A 19812-nucleotide genomic window follows, 5' to 3' on the forward strand; every position below is an offset into this window, starting at 1 on the left:
TGGTTACAAATACGGCTCAGATGTCTGAACAGACGCCAGCATGGACACTAGGGATGGACATGCTCATACAGTATCACTTCACGTGTGTCCTGTGCGCTTCACGTACATAACCCGCGTGGCCCTGCATGTTTATGCACGTTCCTTTTTACTCTTGTTGCTGCTGGGTTTCAGGTAGCTTGCCAGGAAACAGGAACATTCCAGGAAGAGGACATAAACTATAAATATGAGAAGGGAGAGAGGAAGATGCAGGCAGGGACAGGGAGGAGAGGACTCGGGCGAACATGGTACCAGCAACGCGGCCCACGCCCCCGCTCCCGGCACGCGGTGCAGGCAGGCCAACTGCTGGAGGCCATGGTCACACCGGCCCTGGTGCCTCTGCCGTGGGGATGCTGGTGGTGCTGTCAGGGCAGCGGCTCACTTGCACCTGCCACTGGCCTAGGGCCCCGGCCCAGTTCCTGAGTTTAGAGCAGGGTCTCCCCACAAACCCACCTGCCGTGGGCTAGAGATAGGCACAGAGGGGCGACAGCAGGGTGACCAGGCAGGCTCCATTTGTGTCCCCAGAGCAGACATCTGTCACTATCCCCCGGAGATGCTGACAGCTGGGGGGATGGACAGGGTGAAGGGGTCCTGTGGCGGCTCCTCTGCAGCCCTCCTCCCTCCTGGCCTCGTCCCATGTGGAAGCCCAGAGAGCCCCAGACTCCTCACTCTGAGAACTAAGCCCGGACTCGCTCCTGTGATCCACAGGACCCGCAGCACCACCACCCCGTGCCCCATTCCCCGCCCACCTGCACACTCAGGAAGGCTCCAACTCTTCTTCCACGGCCAAGCCACACTGGCCCCTCTGTGGCTGCCCCTTCCAGCTCGGCTCTCAGCCCCACAGCCTCTTCCTCCCACGGTGTAGCCGCGGCCGGGCCCCTGTGGCCCCTTGCTGGTGCTTCCCCCTCCCTGCCGTCTGTGAAGGCTACACCTGCCTCGCTCGATGCTTGTTTGCTGCTGAAGCTGACCCTGAGTAGTCAGTGTTCCAAGCATTTGTAGGAGTATAGGAATCATCTGGAAGGCAGAGGCACTCTGTGACCCGCTAGATGCTGGAGCCCAGGGTGGGGCACATCCTAGGTGCTGGGGGTGCAGCAGGGGACACAGCAGACACAGGTCTCTGCTCACCTCCAATAAATGCCTATGGTGTGTGGCGTGCCCTCTGCAGCACCAGTAGAAAGACACAGACAGGGAAGGGGTGGAGAGGTGTCACTGGATGGGCAACCCGGGAAGGAATGCCAATACCTGAGCCAGTGTGAAGGAGCAGAGGAAGCAAGCTGTGCACTGTGGGAGGGAAAGGCATTCCCAGCTGAGGGACAGCACATGCAAAGGCCCTGAGGCAGAAGCATGCCTGGCAGGAGTGTGGCCCTCGTGGCAGAGACCACAAGCGGCCCCACGGTCTTTCTCCCGCCTTCCTGTGCAGACAAGCCTTGTAGCCATAGCTGTCTCTGCTCTGTCCTTAGCGCAGGCAGCCAGGCCCACTGGGAGGAGTAACTCTGTGGTCTGGGGCCAAGTTCCATTTCTGTGATTGTAGAAATGCCAGCTGCTCATCCCCTAATGAGGAGAGTCCGAGAGCCAATTAGGGGCAAATGAATCCATCGCCGCCGTTCAGTTAATAGAGGCCAAGACAGAATCAAGCGGCTTGGATCTCGGCTGGGAGAGCCGTCTGCGGAACACGAGCTGGAAATCGTTTGCTTCTCTATTCTGAGACTTTCAGACCCGCCGCTTTACAGAGTTACAGGAAAGCCCTTTTAGTGCTGGGGCCCATCACTGCGCCTTCAGACGCCCTTGGGGGATGTTGGCGTCAAGCATCTCGGGCCCAGGATGGGGGGCTTTCCCTCACCCTCCCAGAGCAGGGGAGCGGCAGTCACCGAGGGAGGGTGCTAGGGAGGGGTGCCCATGCTGCTCCACGGCCCACATGGCTTCTAGATGTCGGAGGAGTATGCGGTGCACCTCAGGCTGGTCCCAAACCTTCCTCTGTGAGCAGCAGGTGCAGGAGAGGGCTGGGAGCCCATAGTAAGGTCCTGTTCTTGCTGCTTTCAGGAAAGGCTTGTTCTAGATGCACGTGGTAAGGATACCTGACAAGGTAAGGATGCATCCCTGCTCCCCGGCAGCCCACGGGGCAAGGTCTACTCACCTGCCCCCAGGTGCCTCCAACCAGAGGAAGCAGGCCTCCAGGCCGGGGGCAGAGCCTCTGTTCCCGTGAACATCTTTGTGGAGGGGCCCTGTTTCTTGCACAGGGTCATCAGAGCCCCCCAGCTTGAGACCTGTGCTTGGAGCTGGGCTCTGCCAGTTAGCCAGCTGGGCCCCTCTGAGCCTCAGTTTCTCCATCTATCACGGAGAGGGGTGGTAGGACTGAACTCCAGGGCTGGCAAGGATGAAATGGAAGTTCTTGGCCTGAAACACGACAAACACTCAGTGACTACTCATTAGTATGCGCGCAGGCATTTCTGGGCACCATTCTCCTTTCCTTCATAAAAATGCCTCTTATTAGAAAGACACTGAGGTAAGCAAACCGGAGCAACATGAAAGTCACACTAATTCTCTGTCAGTGCCCAGATGCTTGTCCTTTCAGAGCCATTTTGCAGACGTGGTGGCCTCGCCCGCGGACATGTGAGCACGCGTGTTCCCTCCCCGAGGTCTTCACTGCATGCTCAGAGGGGCAGGTCTGGATCTGGGAAGCTGCGTGACCATAGCTCCCACCACCCGCGGTCCCCACACTAAGGCTTCAGTCCCCTTGGAACGCACTTTCTATGCAGGGAAGCTTGTGATCTTCCCTCGTATTGCACTCGCCGAGCGCCGTCCCTCTCCGCTGACGCTGGCGGGGGCGCGCACCTGTCCGGCTCACTCCGCGCAGGACGTGTGGGGCCGGCAGTTGCATCTTTCCACATCGTCGCTGTAGAGTTTTCTTGGCCGCTGTCTTGTGTCCCCTCTTTCAACCGAACCTTGGAAACATTTCAGCAACTTCTGCTCCATCGGTGCATCACTTGAGCTGGCTGACAGCCAACACAGCACCAGGAGAGACCCGGAGACCGTCTGAGCCCCCGACCCTTCGCATCTGGCGCATTCTTTGCCCTGCCTTCCCCCCGGGTCCCAGTAGATGCTGTCAACAGAGGCTGATGTCCTTTCACAAACACGGAGAGCACCAGGGCTCCTGGCAGTGGCCCCGCCACCTGGGCGTCCAGCTGCATACCTAGTGGGAGGTGCCCCCCGGCCTCCCTACTTCCCATCTCTGCCCTGATCTGCTGCGTGTTCTGGGCCATCTCCTCGGCCCCACACCCCAGTGAGTTCTCTCCTCAGCTGTGTCCAGACGGCTACCCAAGCCACTTCCTCAACTTTGGTTTTTAATCTTAAGGAGAGTATTTCATATTTACAACATGTTCCGCTGGTATTCTTCATTATGTGGCTGTTCTTAGAACTGCTTGCTTTGATTCAAGCTCTCCTCTTTCTTGATGAGTGGTTTCCCCTCCTTCCTTCATCTCCGAAAGCCCTCAGGACCTGCGAACGTGCTCCTTGGCCTCTTTCCTAAATCCCATCTTGGGTTGGTGGGTGATTCTTCTGGAACTGGGTTCTCCTCATGTGCTCTGTGCATCCGTTTGAGATCCCATCTTTCATGGGAATTGTATCTTCATGCTTACTGGTCCATGGATGCTGGCCCCCCAGGCCCCAGCTCGGAACTAAGCAGCTTAGATTTCACCCCGAGACCCGCCGGGCCCAGTGTTCCATGGGCTTTGCATCTCTTCTTCCTGTCCCGCTGTCTAGCTGCAGCCCAGGGAGCAGCTCTTCTGCTCATGGTTGGGGCACCCAGCCAGTGCCCAGCCACAGACGCGGTCCCTGGCTGTCCGTGAGGTCAGGTGCCTGCACCTCAGAGCTCCAGCTCCAGCCCCAGTCCCACAGCAGCTGTCTGCTCCTTCTGCGTGGTGGGGAGCTTCCTCTTCTTTTCCAAATATACTTGAAACTTTTAAATAATGTACCTACCACTGTGTGTTCGGGGAAGATGGAGAAGATGTCCACACCTGTGGCATTAACTAGATACCCCCTCTGTCGCTTTGTCCAGCTGCTGTGGGCCTGGATCAGGAGATGTGGGGGGCATGACCCAGGAGGTACAGCCTCACCTCTGCTTGAGGACAGAAAGTGCAAGAACACGCAGCCCCACCCTCCAGTAGTGTCCAAAGGACAGAGCTACTGGGATTGAGGACTATGCCCAGTGCCCAGGGTGCTTGGAGGGTGGACAAAGGGGAGAGAAGCACTTAGCACAGCTGCCTCCAAACTCACGAGCATCAGAATCCCCTGGAGGGCTTGTTAAGATACAGACTGCTGGGCCCGGGCCCACCCGGGTGTCTGTTCAGCAGGTCTGGAGGGGCCAACCACATGCATCTCTAAAGTGCTCCCAGGTAAGGCTGCTGCTGCTGGTCCAGGGATCACACTTTCAGATCCACTCAGTTTCAAAATGAAGGAAACCATTTTTTTCTTTTTGTTTGCTTGGGTGTTCAGCACATGCTGGGAAACAAGTGGCAGGAACTTGGAATAAAAGTCCAGCTTGGAAGTTTCTGTGGGTCTGGTAGCGGGAGTGGAACATGGAAGTAGCTGTTTTAGAGCAAATGTGTGTATACACATATTGTCCCAGGGAGAGACGTTTTCTTGTCAAAAATGTATGAATTGAGCCCAGCTGAGCCCTGGGAGATGGACTTGCCTTCCCAAAGCTAAACCCAGTTAATTCTGCGCCTAGTGCAGTGTCACTCCTGCAGAACAAGGGGTCTGTGTGACAACAGGGGGACATCAGCCCGTGGCCGCATTGGCGGGGGGGGCGCAGCGGGGGACAGGGGGCATTGAGCAGATTGGAGATTTTTTTTAAGATTTTATTTATTCATGAGAGATGCAGAGAGAGAGAGAGACATAGGCAGAGGGAGAAGCAGACTCCCTCTGGGGACCCCAATGTGGGACTCAATCCCAAGACCCAGGGATCATGACCTGAGCCAAAGGCAGACGCTCAACCACGGATCCACTCAGGCATTCCTGAAAGTCTTTTAAATTAGATTCAGAGGCAAAATCTCCAAAAGTCATACACACAGTTTCTGAGTGAACATGAAGCCCTGGTTGTTTGTTGAAGGCGGAAATTCTGCACGACCAAAAGGAAGATGGTGGCTGGGCCCCTGGTGGGTTTGCACCAGGTTAGATGTCCTGTGTGGCTGGATGCCTGGGCCCTGCCAGCCTTGATCTGGACCTCTGGGCTTCTGGCCTTTGGTCTGGAGGCCTGGGCTAGGAGGCTGAGCTTGTTCACCTCTCCATGTCATAGCCTCATCTCAATAGTACAGCTCTGCACGGCCCCTGGATAGTTGGGGCTGGTTGTTTGGATTAATGTAGGTGGATGGATGGATGGATGGATGGATGGATAGGAGGATGGTAAGTGGGTGGATGGGTAGAAAGGTGGACGGGCAGATGGATGGGTGGGTGGGAGGGTGGTAAATGAATGGATGAGTGGATGGATGGGTGGATGAATGGGTGGATGGATGAGTGCATAGATGGATGGGTGGGTGAGTGAATGAATGGATGATGGATGGACAGGTGGGGGAAGGATGTGGGGAAGGATGTCTCCTTAGGAGGACTTAATGGCACACTGTCAGCCAGGGCAGCTACTGAAGAAACAGCGTCACCAGGAGCTGAAGGGCCATGCTCAGAAAATCCTTCCTCCCTGAACTCACACCTGACCACATGGAAACGCACTACACCCAGCCTTAATTTCGATGCCAATCATGATGCAGCCTAGAGCAAGGAATTATTTTTGTCCCTGAAAGCCCCTGCTGTGTCATCTGCAAATCCTGTGAGAAGGAGTTGAAGATCCTGGGCTGGTCAAGGACAAAACCTAATTACTTCTATTCTGCCACAATGGCTGGGAAGGCACCAGGCCCACGCCGCATCGGGTCTGCAAACCCCAGGACCTCTGTGCAGCACTTCCTCCCAAGTGAGCTTTCTGTGGGCTGGACCAGAGGGCAGGGATGCCACAGACCATCTCATTCACACCACTAGAAGCTCCTGGCTGTCGACTTCCTCACTCTCAAGGAGCACACTCTGATTTTGCCCAGAAGCCAGAAGCTCTGTCCACCACAGCCAACATAGGATACTAGCAGGATCAGGCGTCTCTGAGACAGCCGTGAGGCTGTGCGTGCGCCCTGCTCTGGGAGCCAGCCACTGAGGGATTCTGAGTCCCCAGGCAGCTGCCAGCCGTGTTGTTGCTCAGCAGGTCAGGACTCAGCTGCCACTGAGAAAAGCGTATTTCTCACCAGGCCACACAGGGCACTTGGGGAGGCAGCAGGAGGGTCAGAAGGCTGCAGGTGGACGAGGCCAGGCCAGAGGCTTTCTGGGGTTGGGTGGTTTGCACGCAGAAAGAGCCCCTCAGCGGGTTGCTTACTGCCCCTGGGAATTGCCCAGTCCGGGGAGGGACAGTCCCTTCAGGGTCAACGAGGCCCCAGACGTCACAGCATCAAATATAGAAAATTAGAAGACGTGGTTAATACCCAGGCCCAGCCCTGACCCTCTGCAGGCAGTGGAATCACAGGCACTGGCTTCTCCCCACTTGCACTCAAGGGCTGCTGGGCCAGCCTGGTTTGGGGGCAGGCATCTGATAGAAGCCCAAGCCATCGGGGCTGGGAATAAGTGGGAGCCAGGCCTGGCAGCATCCTCTCCCCATTGCTCTCCACCAGGTGCTTCTCAAACATTGCTACAAAGCAGATTCTGATGGAGGAGGGCCAGGACCCCATCTGTGTGCCCCTCTGCAGCTTTGACCTGACTGGTCCTCCTGCGGGTTCCCTTCTGCAGCATGCTCAGGAGTTCAGTTAGGGCAAAGCTGACCTGCGGCCACCATGTCCAACCAGGTCTCCCCAGAGCAGTGGTGAGGTCTGCAGAGTCCACTGTGAATAAGGGCAGCAGGATCTGGACTCCTACTCTTCCCCTGTTCCCTAAGGCCACAGTGATGCTTCGTGGAGCCAACTCCAGAGGCCTTGAGAGTCGGGGGTCTCTGCTGGAGGCCCTGGCCTCCTAACTTGGGCCTGGCCCTGTGCTGATGCATCAGGGCCAGCTCTACTCTAGGAGGCCCGTGCGCTGGGGGCCTGGGCTTCGTGCTGCCTGCAGAGTGTAGGGGCCCTGGTGGCCTCCTGAGTGTCCGCATCATGGGGCAGGACAGCTGCTCCACAGAACCACGACCCCAATCAGGGCTGTCACAGACACAGGAGGGCCGGGGAGGGGTGAAGTGTGTGTAAGTGCACCTGGGTGTGTGTGTGCATGATGTAGTCGGATGAGCGTGAGGCCTGGACCGCAGGATTCTAAACTACTCCCAAAGATTCTGATGAAGAGTAAAGTTTGTGGGCTCCTGTGCCAGCCTCTCCACCAGGAGCTCTCCAGAGGCCCCACTGTGTGCACTTGGGCTCAGGTATCCCTTCACCGATCAGCTCAGGGCAAGTGAGGACGAACAGGGCTCGCTGAGAAGCTCAGGGCCACGAGGGGCGGGTGTCATGCTGAGCTACGAATTAAATGAAGTCAGAGTCCGGAAAGCATCTCCATAAAAATGATGGAGGGCACGTTCTCCTCCCAGCACTATGCAGAGGAGGGCAAAGCCAGGCAGCTGGGGTCATCTGCCCTCTCACATTCAGACGCGGGAAACTCTGGCCTTTAAATAGTGCGGCGCTGCAGGAAAGTGTCACTTGGGTTATGGCGATGGCGTGGAGAGATGGAGAAGCTAGTGGGAGACAGGGCACCTTGCTTTGGTCGGGTGTCATGGGAGCGCCGGGCGCAGGCAGCCGTGATGGCCACGCTCCCGCAGGGCTCCCCGTGGGCTCACAGTGCACAGCGGCGATGAGGACAGCCTGACCTCCGTGCGGTGGATGAGCCACTTGCTGGCTCCTGTGCAGACCAGTCACAAATTCCGGTTTCTGCAGAAGCAGGGCCCGCCCACAAGGGCAGAGGACCCTCAGGAACCCCCGCTGGAACCCCAGCTTAGACACCAGCTCCAACGTCCGAGGGGCTCCGATCTGCGGGGCCCCCTGAGCTCCTTCCCTCTGAAGAGCTGCCTGCAGACCCGACACCTGGTCCTCCCTCCGAATTGGCTGTTTCTGTTTGAGGGCCAGTTAACCACGCTGACTGAGGTCATTAGTGGTTGAGCCTGGGGTGGGTGTGACAGTCGCGCTCAGCCCCCGTGACTCTGCTCCGTGGCACCCCCTCGGCTCTGGGTGGAGAGGCAGCTTCCGGGGTCATGCGTAGTGCCGGCTCCCACCCCCCACCCCCACCCCATGAAGCCACTGTGTGACCATGGACCTGTCTCGTGACCTCTTGGTGCCTCAGTAGTAAGAGTCAAGTTCACCCCCAGTGCACCTCCCAGTACCACCTCCTAGTCTGGCTTCCTCGGTTAGGAATGTAGCAACAGAGAACCCCCAAGGCAGGCTGGGACAGATGGGGATCTGGGCCTCTAGCAAAGCACAGGGCTGGCAGGCTCTACCCTTCTATCCACCATCCTTAGTGTATAGACCTGAAGCCTTGGGTGTGTGGCCTTACGGCCGCAAGATGACTGCCATGCTTCTGGACCTTATGTCCTTAAACCCTAGCTTTCCCCGAAGCCTCACCCTGAGACTTCTGCTTTCATCTCATTGGCCAGGATGATCTTCAGGCCACCTCTAGCACGGGGTACAGGTTGGTGGCACGTGGGGTCTGTGATGTGACTTGAGTCAGGGTCTGGAGCCATGGCGTCATCACCTCCATGTGGCAATGCCCCCGTTGAGCCCCTCGTCCGTTGTGCCCCCGTGGAGCACAGAAGTTGCCTGTGCGGTGATGCCCACAAGCCCCGGGCCCAGCTCACTCTGTCCTAGCTCAGGGGCAGGGGCGCTACTTCAGGACAGTTGGCTTCCACCTGCCACACGACGCCCCTGCCATGGGACCCTGCCTTCCCTCTGAGGACAGTTTTACCCAAGAAAGGGATGGGGGCCTGAAGGGGCCCTGAACTCACCACAAGGCCCCACACGAGGGTCTGTGTCCAGCCGTCCCCACACGACTAAAGCTTGACGCCCCTGAGCCAGATCCCGCAAGGCCTTTCCAGCCATCCTGTCTCAGGGCTGTGCTAGCCACACGTGGCTGCATAAATCAATTCCAAATTAATTGACATCTAATAAAATGAAGATGCTGGCTCCTTCGCCTGGCCAGCCACACTTCAAGGGTGCAGTGGCCGTGCGTGGCTGTGGCTACCATACTGGCCACCCAGATCCAGAACATGCCCATCCCTGTGCAAAGTCCCGCGGGGCAGCAGGGCTAGTGGCTGCTAACACATTCGTCACAGGGAATCCATTCATTCACCGAACAACTGCTTACCAGGCACGGGGACTGCACACAGGCTGCTCTGAGTGCCGCAGTGGGGGCGAAGGGGAGGGGAGGGCAGTCGTCCTGGAGCTCACATGTCGGGAGGAACGGACCAGGGGAGCCAGGAGGCCGAGGGGCTGAGGGGCTGCAGCTTCAGAGGGGACGGTGGGGACGAGTGGCATCTGAGCAGAGGCTTGTGGGCGGCCTGGCACAGAGACAGGGGGTGCTCCCCCAGAGGGAAGAGCAGGTGCCCAGGCCCTGGGGGCATGGGGGGCAGAGGGAGAGGGTGGGGAGCCCTGGGAGCACAGTGACGGCAGCAGAGGCCTGCTGGGCCCTCCGGAGACACAGTGTGGTGGTGTGGTGGCCGCAGGAGGCCTGAGGAGCAGCAAGGCAATGTCTCTGCAGGCCTGCAGGGCTCCCACTATTGCACGTCCATGTTTGCCTTCGGGAAGATTCCTGGTTCACACGTTTCCACCTGCGTTCCCAGTTCCAGCAGCTGGGCCGGTGGCTGGGTTTGGTGGGAGGCCTGTGAGTGGAAGTGGCGGAAGTCCCCAGGCTCGCTGCACAGGAGCCCTGCGTCCTCCTGGCACCCGGCGACCCCTCCCCCAGGAGCCACGCAGAGTGTCGGCTGCTCACCGCTCAGCACAGAGAAGCAAACTTCAGTGGGACCCCTGGTCCCGGGGCAGGATCTGTGCCATCGTCTCAAAGGAGTTGCCCCCTGGGCCCTGTGCGAGGGATGCAGAAGGGTGGTCCGGGGTGGGCAGGGCACCAGGCAGCAGGAGACTGGTGGCCAAGAGCTCAGATCATAAGGAACCCACTGCCTCCCCCACGCGCAGCAGGTCCAACTTGCCCAGATGTGACCTCCAGCCAGGGGTGGTGTCAGTCGTCAGCTGTGAGATCTGCCCTCCTCTCTGCTTTCGGGGGGCAGAGTCGGGCAAGGGAGGAGCAGGGATGTCAGGATGGTCGGGCTGCATGGAGATGAGACAGACCCAGCACGCATCAGGGCGTCGTGGTGCAAACCACTTTTCTCCCGTGGGTGGGGTCTGTGGGGATGGTCAGCTACTTCGGGGGATGCTCTTTTCAAGGAAGCACTATAAGATGTTCCCTTTAGCCAGGAGTGTGTGTTTGGGGTGCTCGGAGCTGCATTTGCGAAGTAAGTGCTAGATCGCAGGTGTGTGGACGGGTTGGCGTCCTCTTTTCAAATTAGTTTGTGGGTCTGTTCCCGGGGCTGGGGGGCGGCTGCTGGTATGTGAGCCCTGGGCCAGGCGCCCCCCACGCCCCACCCAGAGCAGGCACTCGGGCAGTGGGGGGCAGGGGGATGAAATCTGGCAGGAAACCCAGAAGGAAGGCACCGTGTGCCCAGGCCCCAGAGCACTTGGCCCAAGGCCACCGATGCTCTTCCTGGGGAAAGCCCACGGTGTGGCGCCCTCTGGAAGGTGCGTCCTGGGGCCTGCAAGCAGGGGTGTGGGCTACGCCGGGAAGGGCTGGGGGACCCAGTGGCTGTCCCGTGTCCCCAAAGGTGTGGCAGTGCGGCGGCAGCATGGAGGTGCTGCCCTGCTCCCGCGTGGCTCACATCGAGCGTTCCAAGAAGCCCTACAACAATGACATCGACTACTACGCCAAGCGCAACGCCCTGCGGGCGGCCGAGGTGTGGATGGACAGCTTCAAGTCCCACGTGTACATGGCCTGGAACATCCCCATGACCGTAAGCTGCGTGGAGGCGCGGGGGTGGGCGAGCCGGGCCGGGGTGCAGGCGCACCCACCCCAAGGGGGCCCACCTGGGAGAGGCTCCCCGGATGCCGGTCCCGCTGAGGGGCCCCACGCTTTGTGGGGGATGATTTCCATGGTAAAGGGAGCTGCTGGCGGCTGCATGTGAGCGTCGGCTCCTCCCCGATCTCCGGCACCCGGGGCTCACCCACCCAGGGGTCCACCCACCCACCTAGAAACACCCACAAACCGGCCCCACGTCGGTTCCGGGGCTGCGGGCCACTCCAGCTCCCCGCCTGCCAGCCAGCACAGCTACGTGGCTCCTGTTTCTGTTTTGCTGTGGCTGAACACACGTGATACCCAATCTAGCACTTCAGCCTCTCACGAGCACGCAGTTCGGGGCGCTGAGCACACCCAGAGCCCTGCAACCGTGGACTAGGCAGTGACCTCGTTCCAAAAACATCCCCCCAGTCAGAATCGCTCTGCCCGGGAGCTGCTAGCCCCCGTGTGCCCGCGCCCACGGCCCCCGGCCTGATCCGTGTCTTCCAATGTGCCCATCCTGGGCACTTCCTACAAATGCACCCTACAGCGTCTCCCCCATTGTGTCTGGCTCTTCCGCTGAGCTCTGTGTTCTCCAGGTCCATCGGCGGTGACGTGGGCGCCGGGGCTTCCTCCTCCCTGTGGCCAAATCTCCACATCCAGGGTGTGGGAGGCCACCCCCCCCCCCCATGGACGCCTGCTTCCGGTCCAGGTGCTTTTGACACATGTCTAGTTAGGGGCCACTGTTTGTGATTTTTTACTTTGTAATCAGCTAATTTCCCATAAATAGCCCATATTCTGGCTTTTCTTAGACGCTTAGGAGACCTGTTCCCCTGCCTCTGTGACAGTGATTGACGGCAGGTGCTGAGAGAGGCCACCCCTTACGTGGGGTGACATCCAGGCTGCTGGGCACCCCTGCACTCGTGCTGCTTCCCCGGCCATGGGAGCGTGTGAGGCCCCGGGTCCCCCACACCCATCAGCCCACAGTAAGAGCCACATCTTGTGTCACGACCCTGCGCACACATGTGACCCCGGACACACGTCCCTGTCCACACACAGAGCTTCAAACACGTGACACAAGTCACAGAAACACACTGTGTCTGTTACGTGAGTTTCTCTCCGCACCCTCCCGAGCCAGCACGCCACCCAGCAGCGGGCCGTGCCTGGCCCTTGGGTAATGCTGCCCCAGTGCTAGGCGGGGCCGCCGGCTCACACGACCCCTGGGAGGGAGGAGGGACCACTGCGGGCCGACCCACTTCCCCTCCAGTTCCCCACATGGCAGTTTCCAGCAAGAGGAGGAAGGCCACGGAAACACGCTTATCAGAGATGGACGGAGGGCTCAGTGCCTCTTGAGAGCCTCATTTCCCACCGAGGGAACAGATGCAGGAAACGTCCCCATTACTTGTCAGAAGGGAACCCAGGTGCTGTTCCCATGGGGCCTGCAGGCCGCGGGCATGAGGGGCCATCTGCTCCGAGCCAGGGCCAGCAGATGCCCTCCCATATCTAATTCTCGGGGCCTCGGGGGCCTCCACTCCCACGACTCACCGGATCCTGATGTGAAGGCCCTGGGCTATCTCTGCAGCTGTGCCCACCACATGGATGAGGGAGCAGGGGCACCCCGAGGGCAGCCCCAGCCACGGGCTTGGCCAGCTGTCTGCAGCCCAGAGTGGAGCCAGAGGAGGGCACCGGCTCAAACCTGCTCACACCCGCAAAAGCTTAGTGCCCGTTGCCGCAGCCAGGACCCCAAGGCTACCCTGCGGTTCAGCGTTTGGCTAGAAGGACCCAGAACTCAGGGAAGCTGTTGTGCTCAGGGTGATGGTTCTTGCAGTAAGAAGTACAGACTCCCAGGAGCTGGACAGACAGCCCTCTCACAGCGATGCCCTGGGGTGCGGTGCACAGAATGTTGCTGACCAGGGCCGTCAGCAAGCCCTGTTTTTTCTAGGGCTCGTCCACACACACATGGCCAGCCTCCCATTGGGCTGTGGGAGCAGTGACCAAGCTGATACCCTACCATGGCCCAAAGCTCCCATACATCACCCCGCAGTGTAGACTGTCTGCAGAGATGCCGGCTAAACAGCACTCTAGTCAGGCAGTGTATTCCCAGGGCTCAGAGGTGACCTCCCAGCCAGCCCACAGCCAGGGGCCCTCTGTCCAGGTTGGAGAAGCAGGCCCCTCCCATCGGGAGCTGCTGCCCAGACCTCCAGGGGTTCTGGGGGAAGAGAAGGGGTGGGGCTGCCCCCAGGTCTTAGGGGTCCCCCATCACAGGCAGAGACCTGGCCCTGGGGACTCAGCAATGCCAGCTCCCTTCCTGCCTCACTTCCCACCTTGCAGAACCCAGGGGTGGACTTCGGGGACGTGTCTGAACGGCTGGCCCTACGGCAGCGCCTGAAATGCCGCAGCTTTAAGTGGTACCTGGAGAACGTGTACCCGGAGATGAGGACCTACAACGACACCCTCACGTACGGAGAGGTACCGCCTCCACTGGGAGGGCCCCCCAGGCCACACCCTTACCCATAGGCACACGAGTGCTCACGGGCACAGACAGCCACATGCACACATACAGGGTGCGGAGCAGAAGACATGCCCAGGCTCACAGCCAAGTGCCCACATCCGGAAGCACACAGTGACACAAGTACGTGCACAAACACGGCCACGCGCGAATGTGCACATCTATTCATCCGCATGAACGTGGGCCCCTGTGAATACGTCAGAGTCTGCCCTCGTGTATGTGCAGGTGCACACAGACGCGGAAGTACACATTTGCACGCAGTTTTGCTCATGTGCACACAGAGTCATGGGTCCTGCCCTGAAGACAAACTGTCAGGTGAGCAGGGGCTCCAAAACCACTGGCACGGACACAGTGACGCACTCACAGAACCACAGTGCATTGTCCAAGTGCAAACGACACGTATGTGGGCTCAGACTCGTTGACCGCATGACATGCCCGTGTCTGCACCAGCCACTGCGGGCACAACCACACCCTCGGGTCTCTCCCAAGCCAGTGAGAAGGGCGCTATGTGCCCTCCCCCCCCCCCGGCCCATCACCCTGGTCGGTGCTGCTGGGGAAGGCGCCCCCTCCCCTCGGGGCTCCAGCTGTTTCTGGGGAGCCCAGGACCCCATGTGGAAGGAACATGTGCTCTCCGGCCTGGCTAGCGCCCGCTGTGAGGCTGGGAGAAGGAGTGTCCAGGGCGACAGTCCTGACTGGCCTGTCCGTTCCTGCAGCTCACGCTCCCAAGGTGCTGGCCACCCAGCAGGCCCCTCTGCCCTGAGTGGGGACGGGGTGGCCTTGCCCTGGTCTCCGGGAGCCCCCACCCTCACCGTGAGGTTTCTCCTTCGGTTTCTGGTCATAGGTGAGAAACAGCAAAGCCAGCGGCTACTGCCTGGACCAGGGAGCAGAAGACGATGACCGCGCAATCCTCTATCCGTGCCACGGGATGTCCTCCCAGGTAGGGCGCGGCAGGCTAAGTCCAAGCTCTCAGGGGCAGCGTGGGGACCCTCGGGAGATCCCCCCTGCCCCAGGTAGACTCAGAGCAGGGCTTGCGGTGCCAAGCACTTGGGCAAATTGCTTGCCTCGGTCTGCATCCATCCAATGGGGCTGTGATGGTCCCTCTCAGGGCTCTCGTGTGGACCAGAGTGGATTGTGTGGGAGAGCGTTTGCCATAGTGTGGACAGAACCTGGAGGGATCATGGTTCCCGCTCGTTCTTACAAGCTCCCCCCAGTGATCTTCAATCATTGCTGGGCGCGGGAGGTGGCTTTGGAAATGTCTACACTGACGTCCAGGCTCCAGGCCCACAGAACCAGATGAGGTAGGGGCAGGTGTGTGTTCAGAGCTCAGGGTGATGCTGAAGTGCAGGCCCCGGCGTGGAGCCTGATGACTCTGGTCCCGGTAAATCTGCTGATAAAGGTGATGCTCCAGAATGACGTCAGCTTTATTTAAATTGAGCCCCAGAGTGATTTCCCCAAATGACATCGGCTCCCCTCCACGAGCTCTCTGCGTCTGAGTAGCACTCGGATGTCCTTGCACTGGAAACCTGCAGTGACCTGTGCCAGCCCCGGTCATGGAGAAGCGGTGGAGTGTGGCAGGCATGAGGGCCGGGCCTGTCACGCTGGAGCAGAGTGTGGTTTTCCCCTCACTGTGCCCCCCACACAGCCTCGTCCCAGGACCCCACTGGGCTTCTCCCAGCTGCTTCCACATTGAGACGAAAGACAGATTCACCCGCCAGGAGTCTGACGTGGCCTCAGAGAGGACATCCAGTCTCCCGGGCTCATCAGACACCGGGGTCGATTCTCTGGCTGGCGCCCAAGGGGAGGATGTGTACGCACCAAACAAAGAACTGCAGGAGGTGATCGGGGGACTGAGTTGTCTCCACGTCCTGGGCACGAGACAGATGCCACAGACCACGTAGCCCGAAAGACTGCTCCTGATGTGGCTCACACACGTGCTGGTGCCACGCCAGCCCAGGCCGCCCAGCAGGACCGAGGACCCGCTTCCAAGCTGGGGCTCACCCGGCTGGCGAGCTGCGCTGTCTGCTCAGGAGGGCCGCAGACCCTCCCGTGGGACCTCTCCCCAGGCCGCCCAGTTCTGAGGGCAAGCACCCCAGGACAGCCAGGGGCGCCCACTTCAGAGGTCGGGCAGCAGCACACCGTGATGTTCACATGCTCCCCAGAAAGACCCAGAGGAGGTCGCAGATCCCCACCCTTAATAGGAGAGCTCAGAGTCACTGCCACAGAGCATGTAGGGTGGGAGCTGCCTATGTTCCATGGATCGTGCTGGAAAACACAGCAGCAGTGCATCCAGGTGTGTGCAAACCCGCGCCTGCAGGGAGAGGGCTGAGGTACAGGGACACCTGCTGGTTAGTGGAGCCGCTGCTGCCTGCTTCTGTACTGCGTCCATGGACTTTCACAGCAGCCCTGCTGGGCAGGCGTTGTCAGAAACTCCTGCACAAGGGACCCCAGGCCGAGGAAGTGGCATGACTTGCCCAAGGCCACAGCTGGGAATGGCAAGGATCTCTAGGACTGGCTTCTGCCAGGAGCACATGTGAAGTAGGATCGAGGCATGCATGAACTTGGGGTCGCCTTCCCCGTGGAAATGTTCAGCTCAGGGTTGTTTGAGGGCAGATGGGGGCCCTGAGGGCATGTGTGACAGTCTCCTCCTCAGAGCAAAGTTCTGGGAGGCAGCGAGGCAGTCCTGCTGGGGGATCTTAGGGCGGGAGCAGGGCCAGAACGGGGCTATCTGAAGGGCCCCCCCAGGTGTGCTCTCCGGGCACACCAGGCCCTCCCCGCCGCCCCAGGGCTAGTCTCGGGGAGTGGGCTGCTGGGGGTGGCGCTGCTTCGCCCTCCGCCCTCCCTGACACCTGTTCCCGCCCCCGCGGCAGCTGGTGCGGTACAGCACAGAGGGCCTGCTGCAGCTGGGGCCGCTGGGCTCCACTGCTTTCCTGCCGGACTCCAAGTGCCTGGTGGATGAGGGCAGGAGCCGCACGCCTGCCCTGAAGAAGTGCGAGGATGTGGCCCGGCCTGCGCAGCGGCTGTGGGACTTCACCCAGGTCAGCGGGTGGCCGAGCCCCCCAGGGCCCCTGGGCTGGCCCCTGGGGTGGGAGCTGTGAGGGCAGGAGGGGCTGACCCCTCTCAGAGGTTAGGCTGCTCGCCCAGGGTCACTCAGCCGGGACGGGGCCCACTGGGCTGGTCAAGCACTGCAGTGCCCTCACACCCCTGCGTCCTCTGGCCCCCGGGGCGCGGTCAGATGGAAGGGACAGACAGGGCAGGGCCCCTACCCAGACGCCCCGCCGCCGCTGCTGGCCAGGCTCTGCGGGAATCACCCCCCGGGCCCTGGGGCCGCTGGGACGATGACACTGGGTTAGAAGTTCCCACCCCGAGAACAAACACTAGGGCAGGTGAGTCACAGGTGGCCTCCGTGCCCCCATCGGCCACTCCGGCTCAGGCCCCTGCCCAAGAGCAGCCACTGGCTAGGATGGCACTGGGTGAGAACCGCGCAGCATCCCCAGCGGGCCGCCGGCGCCCAGGGAAGGGCCTTCCCGCTTCTCCCAGCCCCGTGGCCCTGGGCCTCCTGTGAGCAGGTTCCTGCCCCCCACTGCCATCCAGGGGGCCTTCCTCCGCGGGGCCCTGTCCATAGCCCCCTGCCCTCTGCCCACCCTCAGCTCGCCCTGCTCTGCGTCCATCCAAATGCCGCACACTCTTCTCTAGGAGCCCCGAGGTCGCCTTCACCTCCATTCACCCTCCGCGGTGAGGAACTCCCATGTGTCCTCCCGTGACCTCACCCGGAACCCCTGTCTCCCTCAGCCCTGCCAAGCACCCTACATGCCTGAGCAGTACCCTACCCCTCTCCCTAAAACCCAGTTGCATCCTACATCCCCGCTGCGTTCCGAGGCTGCCAGCGAATCACCAGACAGGCACACTCTCCCCCTCGTGGAGCTGGAACCCCAACCAGGCATCTACAGGGCGGTGCTCCCACATGGGCCCTGGGGGGTCCTTCCTGCCACTCCAGCCTCTCCAGGCCCCCTCCCTCCTCCTTCTTCCACCTGCCATCTGGCCTCTGTGTATCCAAATCTCTCCCCTGTTGAGGACACTGTCATGGGACGGGTGCCACCTGCTCCACTGTGACCTCATGTCAGCCGTCATGTGTGCTTAGACCCTGACGTCACATTGCCAGGATCTGGGGTCGAGGATCAGAGTGTCTGATCTGCTCCTCTAGAACTCTCCACCCATGGCACTGCATTGTGAGGGTCCTGAGAAACCTGCCACCATGGTCTTTGTACCCTGGGGAACCACTCCCAGCCTTCCCTGACTATCCCCTTCCCCAGCAGGGGCTGCAGGTGTCTTCCAGGAGACATCCCTGTCTCTGTCCCCCAATCTCAGCCCTGCATGCCCTCTGCCATCACTCCCATGGGGTGGACCCATGACAAATGAACACTGTCAGGTGGCCCTGCCCTCGACGTTGGGGTCTGAGGGCTTCCAGTTACAGGAGAGGCTGCAGGGGTGAGCTGTCCTGCTTTGAGGCAGAGTCAGTAAGGGTCAGAGGTCCCCAGGACACCAGGTTTGGGGTTGGGATGGTAAGAAGCACCTGTTTGGAAAAAATGGAGGAGATATAGTATAAACCTGGGGTCCTCAGGCTGGGCCAGAGTCCTTGATGTCTGGAGGACCAGAGAAGCTGCAGGGGTGACCAATGGGCAAGTCAGATACGATAAAGGCAGGAGGCATGTGGGGGAGCCCTCCATCTCGGGGCCCTGTCTCCATTTTGCTAAGTCCCTCCTTAGACTCCAGGAGCAAGGCAGGCTGGTGACGTGGCTGGTAGGGTAAAGATGCCCGAGGACAGAGGACCAGGCAGGGACAAGGGATGGGGGACAGATAGTTCCCTGAGTCTCCGGTGGCCAAGCTGTGACCTGCATGGGGTGTGTCATCACCCCCACTCCTGAGATGCTCTCAGGGACCCCAAGGTGTCCATACCAACCCGGTTCCCCTCCCCACAGAGTGGCCCCATCGTGAGCCGAGACACTGGCAGGTGCCTGGAGGTGGAGATGTCCAAGGACGCCAACTTCGGGCTTCGGCTGGTGGTGCAGAGGTGCTCAGGGCAGAAGTGGACCATTAGAAATTGGATCAAGCATGGGCGGCACTGACCCCAGCCCCACCCTGCACCCCTCCCCTGATGTATACCTTAAGGACCTGGGGAAGGCAGCGGGTCCACCTGCTGGGCCGGGTGCCAGGACTCAGGCCCCTTCCCTCCTACCGCGCCACTGGGACCCAAAGGGCCCTGGATGTGCTCTGCGCCACCCCTGGCCGGGACCTCAGCTCAGCTGCCAACAGGCCATGTCTCTGGGACAGCGGGGACCTCCCCGTGCACTTGGAGGCAGATGCCCAGGACCAGCCACCCCACCAGGAGCACAGACCCTGAAGCCAACTCCAGCTCCAAATCACGTGCCTTTTCTCCGGTATTTCCTGTCCAGGCCACTGGGACGGCCCACTCTCTGCATGTGCTGACGCCCCTGTACATTCCCCCTCGTCAAAGTAACCCCCGAGATCTCAGAGGGCTGCCAAGCTCCCGTCCCCTCCAGGCAGAACTGTGCCCTCTTCCGTCTTCTGGTCATCTAAGGCAAAACCCGGGAGAGCAGAGCCGAGCCCTCTCCAAGGCTGGGGAGAGGGAAGCACAGCAGCTGCAGCTGCAGCGGTCCGCACGGCGCCCCGGGAGCGCTGAGACTAGGAGATTGTGCTGCTTCCATCTGGCACGGAGTGGATCAGAGGGCACAGGGCTTGTCTCATCCACAGGAGTCCCACCTGCTGGGTCGTCCGGGATCGGGGCCCCTGTTGTAGCATCTCACCCAGGGCCAGGCACTTCCCCTTATTGCTCTGAGGCAGGGGTCAGCAAATGATGACCCACAGCCCTGTGCCTGTTTTTATAAATAAAGTTTTATTGGCACACAGCCACACCCATCTGTTCATATATTGTCCGGCACAGCTTTCTTGCTCCAGGGCCAGAGTGGAGAAGCAGCACAGGCCCCACAGGGCCGTCCCAGGGGCTCAAGAATGCTGTCCCTGGGCAAGACGGTGTTTTATGATTGCACTGAATGTTACAGGGCAGATGGGGTGCATCTACCTGGGGGCAAAGCTGGATAGTCCTGTCCCCGTCCCCCATCAGACCTGGTGCCCAGCTATACCCAACACCAGGTGCACCTGACACCAGC

The 19812-nt window shown here is 60.4% G+C and overlaps 1 protein-coding gene across 1 annotated transcript in view; it reads left to right on the forward strand.

Annotated features, from left to right (window-relative positions):
* Positions 1-19551, forward strand: part of GALNT9 (polypeptide N-acetylgalactosaminyltransferase 9) — a 76168-nt gene extending 56617 nt beyond the window's left edge. The window contains exons 7-11 of the mRNA XM_025988237.2: positions 10892-11077; positions 13450-13587; positions 14469-14564; positions 16495-16662; positions 18604-19551. Of these exons, the coding sequence (XP_025844022.1) occupies positions 10892-11077; positions 13450-13587; positions 14469-14564; positions 16495-16662; positions 18604-18750 (735 nt within the window). The 3' untranslated portion in view covers positions 18751-19551. The remainder of the gene's footprint in view (positions 1-10891; positions 11078-13449; positions 13588-14468; positions 14565-16494; positions 16663-18603) is intronic.
* The last annotated feature ends 261 nt before the right edge of the window (positions 19552-19812 follow it).

Source organism: Vulpes vulpes, chromosome 10 (assembly GCF_048418805.1).
Source record: "Vulpes vulpes isolate BD-2025 chromosome 10, VulVul3, whole genome shotgun sequence".
Classification (NCBI taxonomy): Eukaryota; Metazoa; Chordata; class Mammalia; order Carnivora; family Canidae; genus Vulpes; species Vulpes vulpes.